The 19,704-nt window shown below is 34.3% G+C and overlaps 1 protein-coding gene, 1 long non-coding RNA gene and 1 pseudogene across 3 annotated transcripts; all 3 read right to left on the bottom strand.

The window, feature by feature from the left end:
- Window positions 1-855: 855 nt before the first annotated feature.
- Window positions 856-1,375, bottom strand: LOC117927284. 2 transcript variants are annotated; one of them, XR_004653314.1, is made up of 3 exons: window positions 1,324-1,375; window positions 1,144-1,247; window positions 856-1,074 (listed from the first exon to the last, which is right to left on the bottom strand). It is a non-coding gene; the product is annotated as an uncharacterized LOC117927284 (long non-coding RNA). The 2 variants fall into 2 exon arrangements; XR_004653315.1 differs by having other exon boundaries at window positions 856-1,039.
- Window positions 1,376-1,536: 161 nt separating this feature from the next.
- Window positions 1,537-8,102, bottom strand: LOC117925899 (probable leucine-rich repeat receptor-like protein kinase At1g35710). The gene is given in 5 exon segments (XM_034845009.1): window positions 1,537-1,612; window positions 1,723-2,211; window positions 2,318-2,598; window positions 2,600-4,060; window positions 5,410-8,102. Coding segments are annotated over 4 exon segments (4,833 nt in total). The 3' UTR covers window positions 1,537-1,612; window positions 1,723-1,813.
- Window positions 8,103-14,471: 6,369 nt separating this feature from the next.
- Window positions 14,472-19,704, bottom strand: part of LOC117925898 — a 31,026-nt pseudogene continuing 25,793 nt past the window's right edge.

Below are 19,704 nucleotides of genomic sequence, written 5' to 3'. Positions count from 1 at the left end.
CACTCAAAGTCCAATCACAATATTCAGAGCTCCCAAGATGAGAGCAAGTCTCCCTACCAAGTGATGTTACTAGTTCCAGTACTTGCGCTGTTTGGATGTCTTGTCCTGCCTTAGAATCAATGCCATTACCTGAGAAGAAGAAAACTTAGTTTTCAGCATGCTTGAAGAAATATATTTAGTTAATGTCGAGTGAAGGCCCAGGCAGAGTGAAAACAAACCTGAAGAATGCCAAGGAAAAACACCAAGGATCCGAGGGGTCTGTGAATCTTGAATTTGGGAATGCGATAAGACTCCAGTCCATTGTAGAGTGTCCTTCCTGCGACGACAGTAGCAAGACCGGAAGAAAACCCACAATCTAGATCGACATATGAAGATAAAACCATTGAGGATCATGATGCTTGAAGTATCTAGGGATGATTGCCCCAGATGGAAGGAGCACGTCCCATGCAATTAGGCCATGTCTCCATGACGCGTCTCCAAATCTCCATTGTTATTGACACCAGAGTTATATCTTGTGAGACACAGAACAGAAATTTTCCATATCAGACTTCAAAGAGTTTTATCTGAAGCTCCCACTTTATTTCCTAGATATAGCCCTCACGTCTAGAATGTAAAAATCCTCTGTTCTCTTTCAAATTTCAGCTTTACAATTGGAGTCAATACATCTCGTATTCAATTCAATCCTCATCTTTTACTGGCCTCCTAAATTCTAAACCCTGTCTGGGTTTTCCAGTTTTGTGAAAAATTACATCAGGGGGACCCAACAGGATGGGATTTGATTCAATGTTAGAGACAAAATTTTGGAAAAATCTGCAAAACCTCACAGTTGTGGCATACTCAAGACCAAGATGGGAACTTACAATGTATAATGCTGATGAATGCTTCATAGACTGCTCTACGAAACTAGAGTTTGTCAGAATGCCTGTCCTTTGTTGAAAGACATGAAGATCCTCACATTCTCGAGCAGGAAGAACCTTGGCCGAAAGTAGTCGGCAAAGGATAAGAAGGCTGGATCATTTCACACTGAACTTTACTCCAGCTACTTTGGTTAACCGGATTCATCCCAGAGAAACCCTGTGAAGATGGCAGCCTTGTTTTATCTCTTTGAATAGAGTGAAATAACAGAGCAGAAGCTGATCAAACCTGGCATGGAGACACGGTCATCGGCATCCGGTGATGCAGATTGTTTGGCAGCCTCAGAAGTAGAGACACGGTCATCGGCATTCCCGCACTCCTCCACGACAGCCCTGCATCACAACCAATTTACGGGTCTATTACAAATGAGAGAAAGAAAAGAGATTTTCATGTTAAGAAATCATTCACCTTAGGATCGAACTGAAACGATAAACATCAATGATTCCGGATGATTGAAATTTGAGTGCATCCCCAGCAGGCTCTTCATATTCAGTAGCCTACTTGGTTACTGATACACCTGCAAAAATTGGAAGCAACAGGAGGTAAAATCATCACATTCTTTAACAAAATGTCATCACATACGACTCTTTAGCTGATATAGATACAAATGAAGTACCTGCTTGAGGGCCTTCGAAGGAAAATATATTCCAAAGGTTGCAAGGACATCACATGGTGGCAGATCATGCTTCTGAATAACCTGCACATTCCACCCTTCAATATATTAGAAAATAATATAATTGTAGTTTTATATTATAATAGAAGTTAAAAAAAAACCAAGAGAAATTATGCACGATTGCTTGCACCCACCTCATGGATGTCATAACAGTATGCCTTCTTGCTTTTACATTTTTCAGTAATAATCAATCGATAACAAATTTACATGGAGAAGTGAGAACCCTCAGCTAGTTTCATCCCCATGACCATGACCCAGCAGCTCACCCAACGTAATCAGAGAAAACGGTTTTGGCAATGGTGGCCACTGTGTTGAGAGTGCTCGAGCAACTTGTTGCATAGTTGGCCGAGATTGGGGATTAACACACAAACATGCAGATGCCAACTTCACTGCAACCACTACTTCCTCTGCCACTTGATTCACAGGAGGTGAGGGGCGCTGGTCTATCACATCATTCAGCAGGAAATGGCCGACCGTTGATGGTGATGCAGATGAGGAGGACGCTGATGATAACAGGGATGAGATAAGCTCTCCGGGATGCCTTCCCATAATTACTTCTAATGTCACAACACCGAAGCTATAAACATCGGTTTTATTATCCACCTTCATTGTGTAAGCAAGTTCTGCAAAGAAGATTAGATCATGCTCTGCTCTGCTAAGCAATTAGAAACGTTACATATGACGTATAGAGGCCATTTAGAGATAAGCAAGGCACTAAGAAAAATGTACCTGGAGCTGTATAACCAAAAGTTCCTGCAAATGAAGTCCAATTAGATGAGTCTGACTTTAAAAGCCTAGCCGTGCCGAAGTCAGATACATGAGCTTCATATTCTGAATCTAACAAAACATTGTTGCTTGATATGTCTCGATGAATTACAGGAGGTGAGCAATCATGGTGCATATACGATAAAGCTTTAGCCACGCCTTTAATAACGTTTAGCCTCACAGTCCAATCTAATCTTTCTGCTTCTTCGTCGTTGCATAGAATGTTTTGCAAACTCCCTTTTCCATAAACTCATAACCAAAAATGAGTTCTTTGCAAATGAACTGAAGCCATAAAGCTTGACGATGTTGCGGTGCCTTATCTGTGTTAAAGCATGAATCTCGCTTTTGAAAGCTTTCAAATCAGCCATATCTCCATCTTCTGATGAGTGAAGCTTTTTCACAGCAACAACCCGACCTGTTGGCAACTCAGCCTTGTAAACAGTGCCATATCCTCCAGTGCCAATACACTGTTTCGAACTGAAATTGTCGGTCCCCTGTATGATGTGCTCATACAACAATTCCCCATCATGGCCCCATATTGCAAATAGATCTTCAACATCTGCTTCTGGAGACTTGGTTTTTCTCTTCCTCAATTTTTGGAAAAGAAAAAAAATGCCAATAACAAAAGCAAGTAAGAACAATAGACTGCTCACAAGTAGGAGTATTACGATCAAAACAGAAAACTTGTTGGCCTTCTTTCGACTAGCATTGCATGGCTTGAGATGAGTGACATTATTACCACACAGACCTTTATTATTTTTGAATGCCTCAAATAGAGCAAAGGCTTTGATGTTGGGGAGAGGACCTTCCAACTGATTGTAGGATATATCAGCAACTGTCAAACTTCTCAAATCATCAAATGTGTGTGGGATGGTGCCAGATAGCCCGTTGTGGGAGAGATTCAACGTTTCCAGGTTCTGTAATTCTCCAAGCAGCGGTGGCATCTCTCCTGTCAACATATTTTGACTAAGATCGAGACTTTGAAGATGATGCATCTTTCCAATTTCGTCAGGAATGCTATCCACAAATCTATTCTCGCTCAAGTTCAAGGACCATAATTTCCAGAAGTTTCCCAGTTGCTTGGGAATTGGACCGCTTAAGTTGTTTGATGCCAAGTCAAGAATTTCAAGATTGGATAAGTTTCCCAATTCCAAAGGAATACTGCCAGAAATATTGTTGTTTCCTAACAACAATTTGAATAATAATGGCAACATACCCAACTCTTTCGGGATCTTCCCACTTAGATGATTGGCGGAGAGATCAAGTTGTTGCAGCTGAATTGCTTTCCCAAGTTGAGGGGGTATAGCACCAGAAATATTGTTGTTGGAGATGTTCAGGTTTGTGAGCCTGTGGCACTGCCCCCATTTCTCAGAAAGCTCACCATAAAAATTGTTGCTGCTTAGATCAATATAATTTAGGGTCGGGTACACACCAAAACTTTCGGCTAGGTCCCCTGTCAGTTGGTTTCTTTCAAGCCTAACTCTGAATAAGCTAGTGCAATTTTTCAAGCCTTTCGGAATAGGACCAGTGAAATGGTTTCCAAAGGCTGTAAAGTTTTCAAGAACACTACCAAGGCATATCTCTTGTGGTAGTTGGCCAATGAAGTTATTCTCAACTAACTGTAAAGATTTCAAATGAGTGATATTATTCATTTCAAGAGGAATAACACCACTAAGCTCGTTGTGATCAAGGAACAAAAAGGTTAAACTGGACAGGTTTCCAATGGATGGAGGGATTGGACCAGTGAGACTATTAGTTGCCAAGTCAAGACTATTAAGTGATCTCAACAATCCAATTTCTTGAGGGATGGAACCAGAAAGCTTGTTCTCAAAAAGATATAAAGTGGTTAAATTTCTCAAGTTTCCAATGGATGGAGGGATCGAACCAGTGAGACTATTAGTTTCCAACTGAAGATCATTAAGTGATGTCAACAATCCAATCTCTTGAGGAATAGAACCAGATAGTTTGTTTGTATGAAGGTACAAAGTGGTTAAGTTCCTCAAGTTACCTATGGAAGGAGGGATTGGACCAGTGAGATTGTTCATTGACAACACAAGATCATTAAGTGATGTCAACAATCCAATCTCTTGAGGGATGAAACCAGAAAGCTTGTTCTCAAAAAGATGCAAAGTGGTTAAGTTCCTCAGGTTTCCTATGGAAGGAGGGATTGGACCACTGAGATTGTTAGTTGACAATTCAAGATCATTAAGAGATCTTAACAATCCAATTTCTTGAGGGATGAAACCAGAAAGCTCGTTCTCAAAAGATATAAAGTGGTTAAATTTCTCAAGTTTCCAATGGATGGAGGGATCGGACCAGTGAGACTATTAGTTGCCAACTGAAGATCATTAAGTGATGTCAACAATCCAATCTCTTGAGGAATAGAACCAGATAGTTTGTTTGTATGAAGGTACAAAGTGGTTAAGTTCCTCAAGTTACCTATGGAAGGAGGGATTGGACCAGTGAGATTGTTCATTGACAACTCAAGATCATTAAGTGATGTCAACAATCCAATCTCTTGAGGGATGAAACCAGAAAGCTTGTTCTCAAAAAGATGCAAAGTGGTTAAGTTCCTCAGGTTTCCTATGGAAGGAGGGATTGGACCACTGAGATTGTTAGTTGACAATTCAAGATCATTAAGAGATCTTAACAATCCAATTTCTTGAGGGATGAAACCAGAAAGCTCGTTCTCAAAAAGATATAAAGTGGTTAAATTTCTCAAGTTTCCAATGGATGGAGGGATCGGACCAGTGAGACTATTAGTTGCCAACTGAAGATCATTAAGTGATGTCAACAATCCAATTTCTTGAGGAATAGAACCAGATAGTTTGTTTGTATGAAGGTATAAAGTGGTTAAGTTCCTCAAGTTACCTATGCAAGGAGGGATTGGACCAATGAGATTGTTAGTTGACAATTGAAGATCATTAAGAGATCTTAACAATCCAATTTCTTGGGGGATGAAACCAGAAAGCTTATTCTTGAAAAGATGCAAAGTGGTTAAGTTCCTCAAGTTTCCTATGGAATGAGGGATTGGACCTGTGAGATTGTTAGTTGACAATTCAAGATCATTAAGAGATCTTAACAATCCAATTTCTTGAGGGATGAAACCAGAAAGCTCGTTCTCAAAAAGATATAAAGTGGTTAAATTTCTCAAGTTTCCAATGGATGGAGGGATCGGACCAGTGAGACTATTAGTTGCCAAGTCAAGACTATTAAGTGATCTCAACAATCCAATTTCTTGAGGGATGGAACCAGAAAGCTTGTTCTCAAAAAGATATAAAGTGGTTAAATTTCTTAAGTTTCCAATGGATGGAGGGATTGAACCAGTGAGACTATTAGTTTCCAACTGAAGATCATTAAGTGATGTCAACAATCCAATCTCTTGAGGAATAGAACCAGATAGTTTGTTTGTATGAAGGTACAAAGTGGTTAAGTTCCTCAAGTTACCTATGGAAGGAGGGATTGGACCAGTGAGATTGTTCATTGACAACTCAAGATCATTAAGTGATGTCAACAATCCAATCTCTTGAGGGATGAAACCAGAAAGCTTGTTCTCAAAAAGATGCAAAGTGGTTAAGTTCCTCAGGTTTCCTATGGAAGGAGGGATTGGACCACTGAGATTGTTAGTTGACAATTCAAGATCATTAAGAGATCTTAACAATCCAATTTCTTGAGGGATGAAACCAGAAAGCTCGTTCTCAAAAAGATATAAAGTGGTTAAATTTCTCAAGTTTCCAATGGATGGAGGGATCGGACCAGTGAGACTATTAGTTGCCAACTGAAGATCATTAAGTGATGTCAACAATCCAATCTCTTGAGGAATAGAACCAGATAGTTTGTTTGTATGAAGGTACAAAGTGGTTAAGTTCCTCAAGTTACCTATGGAAGGAGGGATTGGACCAGTGAGATTGTTCATTGACAACTCAAGATCATTAAGTGATGTCAACAATCCAATCTCTTGAGGGATGAAACCAGAAAGCTTGTTCTCAAAAAGATGCAAAGTGGTTAAGTTCCTCAGGTTTCCTATGGAAGGAGGGATTGGACCACTGAGATTGTTAGTTGACAATTCAAGATCATTAAGAGATCTTAACAATCCAATTTCTTGAGGGATGAAACCAGAAAGCTCGTTCTCAAAAAGATATAAAGTGGTTAAATTTCTCAAGTTTCCAATGGATGGAGGGATCGGACCAGTGAGACTATTAGTTGCCAACTGAAGATCATTAAGTGATGTCAACAATCCAATCTCTTGAGGAATAGAACCAGATAGTTTGTTTGTATGAAGGTACAAAGTGGTTAAGTTCCTCAAGTTACCTATGGAAGGAGGGATTGGACCAGTGAGATTGTTCATTGACAACTCAAGATCATTAAGTGATGTCAACAATCCAATCTCTTGAGGGATGAAACCAGAAAGCTTGTTCTCAAAAAGATGCAAAGTGGTTAAGTTCCTCAGGTTTCCTATGGAAGGAGGGATTGGACCACTGAGATTGTTAGTTGACAATTCAAGATCATTAAGAGATCTTAACAATCCAATTTCTTGAGGGATGAAATCAGAAAGCTCGTTCTCAAAAAGATATAAAGTGGTTAAATTTCTCAAGTTTCCAATGGATGAAGGGATCGGACCAGTAAGACTATTAGTTTCCAACTCAAGATCATTAAGTGATGTCAACAATCCAATTTCTTGAGGAATAGAACCAGATAGTTTGTTTGTATGAAGGTATAAAGTGGTTAAGTTCCTCAAGTTACCTATGCAAGGAGGGATTGGACCAATGAGATTGTTAGTTGACAATTGAAGATCATTAAGAGATCTTAACAATCCAATTTCTTGGGGGATGAAACCAGAAAGCTTGTTCTTGGAAAGATGCAAAGTGGTTAAGTTCCTCAGGTTTCCTATGGAAGGAGGAATTGGACCAATGAGATTGTTAGTTGACAATTGAAGATCATTAAGAGATCTTAACAATCCAATTTCTTGAGGAATGGAACCAGAAAGCTTGTTCTTAAAAAAATGCAAAGTGGTTAAGTTCCTCAAGTTTCCTATGGAATGAGGGATTGGACCAATAAGATTGTTAGTTGACAATTGAAGATCATTAAGAGATCTTAACAATCCAATTTCTTGAGGGATGGAACCAGAAAGCTCATTCTCAAAAAGATACAAAGTAGTTAAGTTTCTTAAATTACCTATGGAAGGAGGAATTGGGCCTTTAAAATTATTAGAAGACAATGCTAGAACACTAAGAGATGTTAGAAATCCAAGTTGGGGAGATATTACACCAGTGAAATGATTGAAAGCAAAGTTAAGATTTGTGATTCGTTTGGAAAGATTACCAATGTTGATTGGAATGGTTCCATAAAGGGAGTTGTTATAAAGATTAAGAGTGAGAAGGTTAGGGAGTGATGAGAAATTGAGATTGTGGAGTGTACCTCTCAAACCGCAATTGTCAAGTTCTAAATTGGAGACACTTCCTGACTTGTGACAAGCTACTCCAAACCAATGATGGCAAGAATTGCGTCCAGACCAAGAAGAGAGGAAAGATTGGGTTTGATTATCAAGACTGGCTTTCCATGTTAGAAGAGCGAGTCTTTCTTGATCTTGTTCAACTTTTGAAAGAGAAGTGGTAGGTGTAGAGGCAGATATAGAAGTGACATGGAATGATGATATTGAGTACAGAAGGACGAGGAGAAATATGAAGTAGTAAGGAGTGATAAAGAGTCGAGAGAGTAAGGAGTAGGATGAAGAATATTCAAAGGCCATTGTTGAATTGGTAGAAATGAAGTTATTAAGAGGTTTACGTGGAGGGAAGGATGAAGATGAAACACTTATTTATAGACTTAAATGTGATACATCCAACATTTCCATTAGTTGGTGTTGACATCTAACCACCTCCTTCATCTACAATTAATGGAATTAAAAAGGATTATATACATGAGCTCAATTCCACACATATTTTATTTCATTTTATCAAAATGCTCAAAAATTTTCAATTAAAATTTACACCTACAATTACATATGAAATAATTAAAAATATTCCTTTTCCACTCTATGCACTTTTAAATATAACTTGTTTAAAATTAATAATTACAATTCATTTTAAGAAATAAGGACCAAATATGCCCACATCAACAACCTAGTTGATACAGGAAGTCCACTTTAACCAACATTACTCCTTGTTTGGATTGAATTCTTTTAACTATTTTGCCTTGAGAGAAATAAACTCTTTTAACTCTATTATTTCTTTCATAATTTTTATCCTTACAATATGAACTATATTATTTCTCTTAATATTTTATAAATCATTTATGTTATATTTCAAAACCAAATTAGTTGTCATTTCTTCTACTTCTTTCCTAGACAAATGCATAATTTGTGGTTGATGTTTATCATTTTTATTAAAGGTGTTCACAATTTGTAAGTGAGACCCATCATCTATGAAAAATATAGACATGCTTTTTTTTCATTTGGAAGTCTTAAGGAACTAGTATTTGAACCACAACAAGGACTAAGGACTAACAAATTTTCACTTTGTTTTTCATCCAAATAAGACACACAATTGTTTTTGTATTATCTATTCTAAGCCAAGGGGCTCTCAAGGCTTTAAAATGCATCTCTAAGGTTAAGAGGAGCCCAACATATATAACATCATGAGCTTTTTTCCCTATTCAACGTGAGATGTCACAAAAATTGTTCAACAAGATTAATGCATTTGTGAACCTCAGAAGAATCACAAAAATCAAAGGAAAATATTTTGGGAATTACAACATAAAAGATGCAGGACCCATGTACACATGCATTTTCCTTATCAAACAGTTGTCTTGAAAAGCCATTCTAAAGCCCACTTGGCTTGCCATCACTAGTGATGGACCAACATCATTCAAATTCTCAATGCTCTTGAAAGGCCATATGCACTTGAAGTAAAAAGAGATTGAATTTTTGTTAGATAGTTCGTTTTTGCTATTTGGGAACATATTTTTCTTTTTTTCTTTTTTGTTATTTTTTCTTTTTAATAGAACGTTTACATGGTAGCCTGCTCCAATCCCCTTATGAAACTTTTGTTATTAGGTTAGCCATACACTTCACATGTTTGTTTCTAGTGATTCACATGGTATCATCAAATGATACAAGTCTTGGATAAGAATCTACAACACACTAGAACACCCTTGTTGATGATCCTTTACTCCGATAGTGTCTAGAGTTCCTCGAACAATATGATATCTCACATTGGGTAAATCCTTAACCCTTCCCCCTCTTACTAAGACTACAAAATGTTCTTGTGAATTATGGTCAATACCAGGTATATAAGTAGTGATTTCAAATCCAGAGGTTAATCGTACCCTGGCAACTTTACGTAAGGCAGAGTTTGGTTTTTTGGGGGTGATAGTAGAAAAGTTGACAGATAAGTCACCCTTACTAGAGTGTAAAATCCTTTATTTTTTGTTCAAATTTTAGCTTTGCAATTAGAGTCAATACATCTTGTATTCAATTCAATCCTCATATTTTCTGGACTCCTAAATTCTAAACCCTATTTGGGTTTTCTAGTTTTGTGAAAAATCACATCATAGGGACCTAACAGGATGGGATTTGATTCAATGTTAGAGACAAAATTTTGGAAAAATCTGCAAAACCCTCAACAGTTGTGGCCATACCATAGCTCAAGACCAAGATGGGAATTTACAATCTAATAATGCTGATGAATGCTTCATGGACTGCTCTACAAAACTAGAGTTTGTCAGAAGGCCTGTCCTTTGTTGAAAGACGTGAAGGTCCTTACATTCTTGAGCAGGAAGAACCTAGGCCGAAAGTAATCAGCAAAGGATAAGAACACCAGGATCATTTCACATTGAAACACTTTACTCCAACTACTCTGGTTAAACGGATTCATCCTAGAGTAAGCCTGTGAAGATAGCAACCTAGCTTGTTATAGACTTAAATGTGATACATCCAACATTCCCATTAATCGGTGTTGACATCCAACTACATCTTTGTCTACAACTAATGGAATTGAAAAATTATATAGCTCAATCCTACACTTATTTTATTTTATTTTATCAAAGTGCTCTTGGAATTGAAAAGGATTATATAGCTCTTAAGTTTTATTAACATGAGTGCAAATTAATTTTAATTTTGAAAAAGTTTTACTAATTGGTGGAAAATTCTTCCTCGAATTATATGTGGATATGAATTACTTGGATAAAATTTGGAGCTTTGTTGATATCATGTTAGTGACTTATTTTGTTGAGATATATAGTTATAAGACAAATCTCAGCCAACTTTCTTTTTTCTTAGAAAGACAAAGCTCATTGCAATGAATAATGGGATCTAGAGATGTATAAAAGTGTGCATTTTTACTTAAAAAAAATGTCTTCCATGACTAGCATGTATTTCAAATTTAAGCTCAAACAAAAAGACCACTCAATCCACTAAGAGCTCTTTAGAGATGAAAACAACATAATAATTGAAAACAAAAATAAACTCATTGATATGAAAATAAAAAATATATTTATTTTGTTATAAAAACTATGATATCACAGATTAATTTGAATGTGAAGTGAACTGGACTATTGACTCTTTAATTGATAAATCAATTAATTTTTATAGTACTTTTTTTATTAAAACAATTCCTTAATTGTGAAGTAAATTTTACATATCTATTCATATGCATTTGATAAAATTAACCTTAATGGGATAGAAACATCATGCAATTCCTTTTGTTTTTATCAACAATTCTTATAAAGAGATCACTTAAGGGAGATAACTCACATCATCAATGCTGAGTAGTTATCACTAAGTGATTAAAAATTTTTTCCTCAAAAAAATATATATTTTTATGAAAACTGCTTTTATTTAAAATCAATCATAATATAAATCATGTTTTTATTTTTTTTATTAAGTTAATAAGATTTAAAATTAAAATAAATTTTACAAAATCAGTTAATGTTTATATATATAAAAAAAATCAAATGGCTCCACTCATCCATTATTCATGATTGATTGAACAATGTAAAGATGACAGTATCTTCTATGTATAATTTAAACACTCTCACCCTAGACTTTTATACATGAATAGCTATTAGAAAATACAAAATTTAATGCAAAAATTGGACTGAGGGAGTAACATAACCTCATCAATGCTTGTAGTTGATACATAAATAGATTGAAGAGGATACAACTACCATCACAAATAATAGATGAAAATAATTAATATAACCATAATTTAGTTTTTCTTTTGTTTAAATAATCAACTATTCTAGTTGGGGAATGGACCATATATGGGGTCCATGAATTAAATTATTGTACAAAATGTCTTACAAGAAAAATGTTACTTAGCTTACGACTTATACATTTGCTTTCAATTAACTAATGGTTCTAATATATAAGTGTTCATTTGGATAAAGTTCTTATTTTCCAATTTTAAAAATAAAAAATAGTAATAACTTCTATTGAAAATATAAAAAATCTTCTGACTCTTAAGACACAACTACCATCACAAATAATAGACAAAAATAATTAATATAACCATTGTGAGGTTGTTCTTTTGTTCAAATAATCAACTATTTTAGTTGGGGAATGGACCGCACATGGGGTCCATGAATTAAATTATTGTACAAAATGTCTCCAAGAAAAATGTTATTTAGATTATTATTTAAACATTTGCTTTCAATTAATTAATTGTATTAATAATTGAGTGTCCATTTGGATGGAGTTCTTATTTTCTAGTTTTAAAAATAAAAAATAGTAATAACTTCTATACAAAACATAAAAAGTCTTCGAGTCTTAACACACAACTACCATCACAAATAATAGACGAAAAACAATTAATATAGTCATTATGAGATTGTTCATTTGTTCAAGCAATCCACTATTCTAGTTGGGGAATGGACCACATATGTGGTCCATGAATTAAATTATTGTACAAAATGTCTCACAAGAAAAAGGTTATTTAGCTCACTATTTGTACATTTGCTTTCAATTAATTAATTTTTACTAATAATTAAGTGTCCATTTGGATGGATTTTTTATTTTTCTAGTTTTAAAAATAAAAAATAGTTACAACTTCTATATAAAAGACAAAAAGTCTTCTAGTTTTAAGACACAACTACCATCACAAATAATAGATGAAAAACAATCAATATAACCATAATGAGGTTGTTCTTTTGTTCAAATAATCAACTATTCTAGTTGGGGAATAGACCATACATGGGGTCCATGAATTAAATTACTGTATAAAACATCTCACAATAAAAATGTCATTTAGCTTACTATTTATACATTTCCTTTCAATTAATTAATTATACTAATAATTAAGTGTCCTTTTGGATGGAGTTATTTTCTAGTTTTAAAAATAAAAATAGCAATAACTTCTACATGAAATATAAAAAGTCTTTGAGTCTTATATCCAAAATGTAGTGCCTTTTAAACTTGATTTGAAAAAAAAAAAATATTAAAAAAAATTACTATTTGGAATTTTAAATTTTTTGAAAAATATTTTTCAAAATGTAAGGTAAGTCTATATTTTTTGTATATGAATATATGTTTTTTACATAAAGTTTTCTTTTTTAAAAGATAAAAAATAGAAAATATATCTAAATGGAACATAAATGCTTACATAAAAATTATCAAACAATGAAATGTTACTTAAATCTGTAGTTGAAAATGATAACAACGAACTCGTAAGCAAAGAAGTATATATACTTAGTAAAGATAATTAAGACTAATTAATTGCAAAGAAATTGTGAAACATTCATGGGTAAATCCAACACATGTTTAGTGCATGGCCCAAGTTTGTTAAAATACTATCAAATAATAAAGTTATTATGAACTCAAGAACTTCGGATTACCAAAACCAACCTAAATAATTGGTCATGCATGACCTATTTTAAAGTGTTTGCCAATCCTGAAGTTAACTTGAAAATTGTGTAAACATGTTTCTTAGAAATACACATTTCAAACTCTCTCAATCTTTCTTTACCAAAAACTCAATACACCCTTTCTGTACCTCTCTTTACTCTTTGCTTAGTTTTTCCTTCTCTATAAAAATACTAAATAAAGTCACATATTTATGGAGCCCTATTGGTTAACCCTAGACCAATAGTTTCCCAATCCTTTGTTAAGTTCAAAAGTAACTTACCAAAACATACACACTATAAATATTTACTCTCCAAAAAATAAATATTAAAATAATTTGAGTCAATGCACTCAACTGAATCATCGATAACCATAATTTCTAGGGATATAAAATTGTTTAACAAGATTAATGCATTTGTGAGGCTTAGAAGAATCACAAAAATTAGAGGAAAGTCTTTTGGGCATTACCACATAAAAGATGTAGGACCACATATGCATTTTCCTTATCAAACAATTGTCTTGACAAGCCACTTTAAAGCCCACTTGGGCTTGCCATCACCATTGATGGACCTACATCATTACATCATTCAAATTCTTGATGCTCTTAAAGGTGGTATCCACTTGAAGGCAAAAGGATTCCATTTTTTGTTAGATTGTTTGTCTTTTCTATCTAGAAACTATTTTTCTTTTCTTTCTTTTTTATATCACATTGACTCTCCTAGAATGTAAAATTCTCTATTCTCTGTTCTCTGTTCAGATATCAGCTTTCCAATTGGAATTAATACATCTAGTATTCAATTCAACCCTTATCCTTTTCTGGCCTCCTAAATTCTAAACTTTGTCTAGGTTTTCCAGTTTTAAGAAAAAATACATCATGAGGACCCAACATGATGGGATTAGATTCAATGTTAAAGACAAAATTTTCAAATAATCTGCAAAACCCCTCAACATTTGTGGCTATAGTTCACGACCAAGGTGGGAATTAACAATCTAATAATGCTGATGAATGCTTCATTGACAGCTCTACCAGACTAGACTTCGACGAAATGCATGATAACAAATTTACATGGAGAAGTGAGGACCCTTGGCTAGTTTCACCCCCATGACCATGGCCCAGCAGCCCAGCAGCTCATTCAATGTAATCATGGAAAACGCTTTTGACAATGGTGGCCATTGTGTTGAGAGTGCTCTGTCAATTTGTTGCATAGTTGGCCGAGATTGGGGATTAACATGCAAGCATGCAAATGCTAATTTGACTGCAAGTACTACTTCCTTAGCCACTTAATTCACAGGAGGTGGGAGCCGCTGGTCCATCACATCATTCAACAGGCAATGGTCCACAGTTGATGGTGATGAGGATGATGAGGACGCTGATGATAACAGAGATAAGATGAGTTCTTCAGGGTGCTTTCCCATAATTACTTCCAATGTTACCACTCTGAAGCTATGAACATCGGTTTTATTATCCACCTTCATCTTGTAAGCAAGTTTTGCAAAGAAGATTAGCTCATGCTCTTCTCTACTAAGCAATTGTGAAAGTTACATATGATGTATAGAGGTCGTTTAGAGATTATGCAAGGCACTAAGTAAAATGTACCTGGAGCAGTTTAACCAAAAGTTCCTGCCATTGAAGTCCAATTAGATGAGTCTGACTTTAAAAACCTAGTCGTGCTGAAGTCAGATACATGAGCTTCATATTCTGAATCTAGCAACACATTGTTGCTCGATATGTCTTGATGAATTATGGGAGGTGAACAATCATGGTGCATATAGGATAAAGCTTTAGCCACGCCTTTAACAACATTTAGCCTCACCATCCAATCTAATTTTTCTGCTTCTTCGTCATTGCTAAGAATGTTTCTCAGGCTCCCCTTTTCCATAAACTCATAAACCAAAAATGAGTTCTCTACAAATGAACTGAAGCCATAAAACTCGATGATATTGCGATGCCTTATATGTGTTAAAGCATGAATCTCACTTTTGAAAGCTTTCAAATCAGCCATATCTCCATCTTCTGATGAGTGAAGTTTTTTCACAGCAACAACCCGACCTATTGGCATCTCAGTCTTGTAAAGAGTGCCGTATCTTCCAGTGCCAATACACTGTTTCGAACTGAAATTGTCAATGCCCTGTATGATGTGCTCATACAACAATTCCCCATCATGGTCCCATATTGCAAATAGATCTTCAACATCTGCTTCTGGAGACTTGGTTTTTCTCTTCCTCGACTTTTGGGAAAAAAAAAATAAATGTCAATAATAAAAGCAAATAAGAACAATAGAATGCTCACAATGAGGAGTATTATGATCAGAACAGGAAACTTGTTGGCCTTGTTTCTACTAGCACTGCATGGCTTGAGATGAGTGACATTATTATCACACAGACCTTTATTATTTTTGAATGCCTCAAATGGAGGAAAGGCTTCGATGTTGGGGAGAGGACCTTCCAATTAATTGTAGGATATATCAGCAACTGTCAGGCTTATCAACTCGTCAAATGTGTGTGGGATGGTGCCAGAGAGCCTGTTATGGGAGAGATTCAACATTTCCAGGTACTGTAATTCTCTAATCAGCGGTGGTATCTCTCCTGTAAACATATTTTGACTAAGATCGAGACTTTCAAGATGATGCATCTTTCCAATTTCATCAGGAATGCTATCCACAAATCTATTCTCGCTCAAGTTCAAGGATAAAAATTTCCAGAAGTTTCCTAGTTTTTTGGGACTTCAACCGCTTAAGTTGTTTGGTGCCGAGTCAAGAATTTCAAGATTGGATAAGTTTCCCAATTCCGAAGGAATACTTCTTGAAAGATTGTTGTTGCCTAGCAACAATTTGAATAATGAGGGCAATATACCAAATTCTTTGGGTATCTTCCCAATCAGATGATTTGTGGAGAGATCAAGTTGTTGCAGTTGAATTGCTTTCCCAAGTTGAGGTGGTATAGCATCAGAAATATTATTGTTGGAGATGTTCAGGTTTGTGAGCATGTGGCACTGCCCCCATTTCTTAAAAAGCTCACCATAAAAATTGTTACTGCTTAGATCAATATAATTTAGGTGTGGGTAGACACCAAAACTTTCATCTATGTCTCCCATAAGTTGGTTTCTTTCAAGCTTAACCCTAAATAAGCTTGTGCAATTTTTCAAGTTCTTTAGAATAGGACCAGTGAAATGGTTTCCTAAGGCAGCAAATTATTCAAGAACACTACCAAGACAGATCTCTTGTATAAGTTGGCCAATGCAGTTATTCTCAGCTAACATCAAAGATTTCAAATGAGTGATATTATTCATTTATGGAGAAATGCACCACTGAGTCTGTTGTAATGAAGGGCCTAAAAGGTTAAGCCCGACAAGTTTCTTATGGAAGCTGGTATTGAACCACTAAGATTGTTAAATGACAAATTAAGATCAAGCAATCTCAACCATTGAATTTCTTGAGGGATTGAACCAGGAAGCTTGTTCTCAAAAAGATACAAAGTGGTTAAGTTTCTCAAGTTTCCTATGGAAGGAGGGATCAGACTAGTGAGACTATTTGTAGTCAATTGAAGATCATTAAGTGCTATCAACAATCCAATTTCTTAAGGAATAGAACCATATAGTTTGTTTATATGAAGATACAATTCCTCAAGTTTCGTATGGATGGAGGGATCAGACCAGTGAGATTGGTAGCTAATAAATCAAGAACATTGAGAAATCTTAACAATCCAATTTCTTAAGGGATGGAACCATAAAGCTCATTCTTAAAAAGGTACAAAGTGGTTAAGTTCCTCAAGTTACCAATGGAAGGAAGGATTGGACCAATGAGGTTGTTAGTTGATAATAGAAGATTATTAAGTTATTTCAATAATCCAATTTCTTGAGGGGTAGAACTAGAAAGCTCATTCTGAAAAAGATGTAAAGTGGTTAAGTTCCTCAAGTTTCCTATAGATGAAGGGATCAAACCAATGAGATTGTTAGCTAATAAATCAAGAAAATTAAGATATCTCAACAATCCAATTTCTTGAGGAATAGAACCAGAAAGCTCATTCTTAAAAAGGTACAAAGTGGTTTCTGAAGGAAAGATGAGTTTTCAGTTCTATGCACCAAAGGAAAAGAATGAAATAGAAGAAGAAGATGAGAATTTTTTTCTCAATTTCTAAAGGAAGAGATAAGGAGTTGTTCTGTAAATGAAGCAGAAGAGGAGAAGTTGTAAGTGTTGGAGGAAAATTAAAGGAGGGGTATTTTTGTCTTAATCGAGTCATTTTTTGTATTTTTGAACGGTGGGTATTTTTGCAAATATGGGGGTTATTTTGACCCCTTTAACCAAATAACACAACAAAAAATAGGAAATCATATTTGACAACCAAAAACTATTTTTTGTTTTCTGTTTAGAAAACATAGTGTTTTTAGATAACATATTTTAGTTGTTTTTAATTGTTTTCACTTGTTTTTTAAAGGTTGTTTTTAAAAAATAATTATACAAATATGTAGAATGATTAAAAATAAAACATGAGATATAAGAATTATTTTTAAAACATATTTAAAAATATTAAAACCATGTTAAAAACAATTCAGGTTCTCAAACAAACTTTTGTTTTATAAAACATTAGATAATAGTTTTCAAAAATTGCTCTAAAAAAATTATTTTTCAAACTATTTTTAAAAATAGTTGTCATGTCAAATAGGGCCTAAACTTCTTTCCTTAAGTACATTTATCTATATGAAAACTTCTTTAGATAAGGTAAAATCAATTTAGGAGAATCAATTTTGTTTTATATCCATATGAAAAACAAAATCAATTTATGAGATTTAAATATGAGGTCCTTTTGTTTAATTAATCAACTGTTCTAAGTTGGGGAATGGACTATACATGGGTCCATGAATTAAATTATTGTAGAAAATGTCTCAAAAGAAAATGTTACTTGGCTTACTATTTATAAATTTGTTTTCAATTAATTCATTTGTACTAAATAATTAAGTGTCCATTTAGATATAATTCTCATTTTCTATTTTTTTTTAAGAAAATAGAAATAACTTCTTATATAAAATACAAAAAATTCTTGAAGTCTTACACAAAAAAATAGTGGTTTTTATAAATTGAGGCATGAAAAAAATTTACTATTTCAAATTTTAAATTTTTTTAAAGTATAAGCTAGTTAAGTTCATACTTTTTGTATTAGAGTTTCAACTTTTTATATAAAAATTTCTATTTTTAGAAACAAAAAAACAAAAAATGTATTCAAACAAAATATAAATACTTAAATATAAAATGTATCAAGTACCGGAATTTAACTTTAACTAATAATTAAAAATGATGATAGTAACTTATGAGCAAAAAACTATACTTAGTAAAAAGATTTAAAACTAATTAATTTCAAATAAATTGTGAAACAAAGAGCCTAGTAATTCATGGGCAAATTTAACACATATTTACTACAAGGCCTAAGTTTGTTCACATCTTATTAAATAATAAAATTGCCATCAACTCAATAACTCCCAAATAATGAAACCATTGAAATCATTCATTTGACCATGCTTAACCCATTTTAAAGTTTTTGCCCAACTTGAAGTCATCTTAAAAACCTTGTCCCATAGTTTCATGTGAATGTTGACTTGGATAGGTGTTGTCTACTTTTGAATACCAACAACAACTTAAATAATTCCTCATGCTTGATCCATTTTAAAGTCTTTGCTAACTTCAAATCATCTTAAAAGACTTGTCTCATAGCTTTACATGCATTTATGACTTTGATAGAATGCATGACTTTGATGTGTGGTACCAACTGAAAATACCAAAAACCACCGAAATAATTGCTCATGCTTAACCCATTTTAAAGTCTTTGCTCAATTTGAAATCATCTTAAAAAAACTTGTCCCATAGTTTTCAGATACATTCATGACTTTAATAAGTAGTGTCAACTTTCAAATAAAACAAATGACCAAAATAATTGCTCTTGCTTCACCCATTTTAAAGTCTTTCCCTAACTTGAAATCATCTTTAAAAAACTTGTCTCATAGTTTCACATGTATTTTTTACTTTGATAGGCCATGCCAACTTTGTGCTTAACCCATTTTAGAGTCTTTGCCCAACTTGAAATTATCTTAAAAAACTCGTTCCATAGTTCTCACATGCATTCATAAATTTCATATGTAGTGTCAACTTTTAAAACAGAAAAATGATTTGACCCATTTTAAAGTCTTTGCCTAGCTTGAAATCATCTTGAAAAACTTGTTCCATAGTTTCACATGCATTCATGACTTTGATAGGTAGTGTCAACATTGTGCTTAACCCATTTTAAAGCCTTTGCCCAGCTTGAATCATCTTAAAAAACTCATCCCATAGTTTCCCATGCATTTATAACTTTGATAGGTAGCGTTAACTTCCTGCTTGACCCATTTTAAAGTCGTTGCCAACTTCAAATCATCTTAAAAGAATTGTCTCACAGTTTTACATGCATTTATGACTTTGATAGAATGTATGACTTTGATATGTGGTACCAACTCAAAATGCCAAAATCCACTAAAATAATTGCTCGT

The sequence above is a fragment of the Vitis riparia genome, chromosome 12 (genome assembly GCF_004353265.1).
Source record: "Vitis riparia cultivar Riparia Gloire de Montpellier isolate 1030 chromosome 12, EGFV_Vit.rip_1.0, whole genome shotgun sequence".
NCBI classification, from domain to species: domain Eukaryota; kingdom Viridiplantae; phylum Streptophyta; class Magnoliopsida; order Vitales; family Vitaceae; genus Vitis; species Vitis riparia.
Note: the sequence above shows the minus strand (reverse complement) of the source record. Positions and strands in the feature narration are given on the sequence as shown.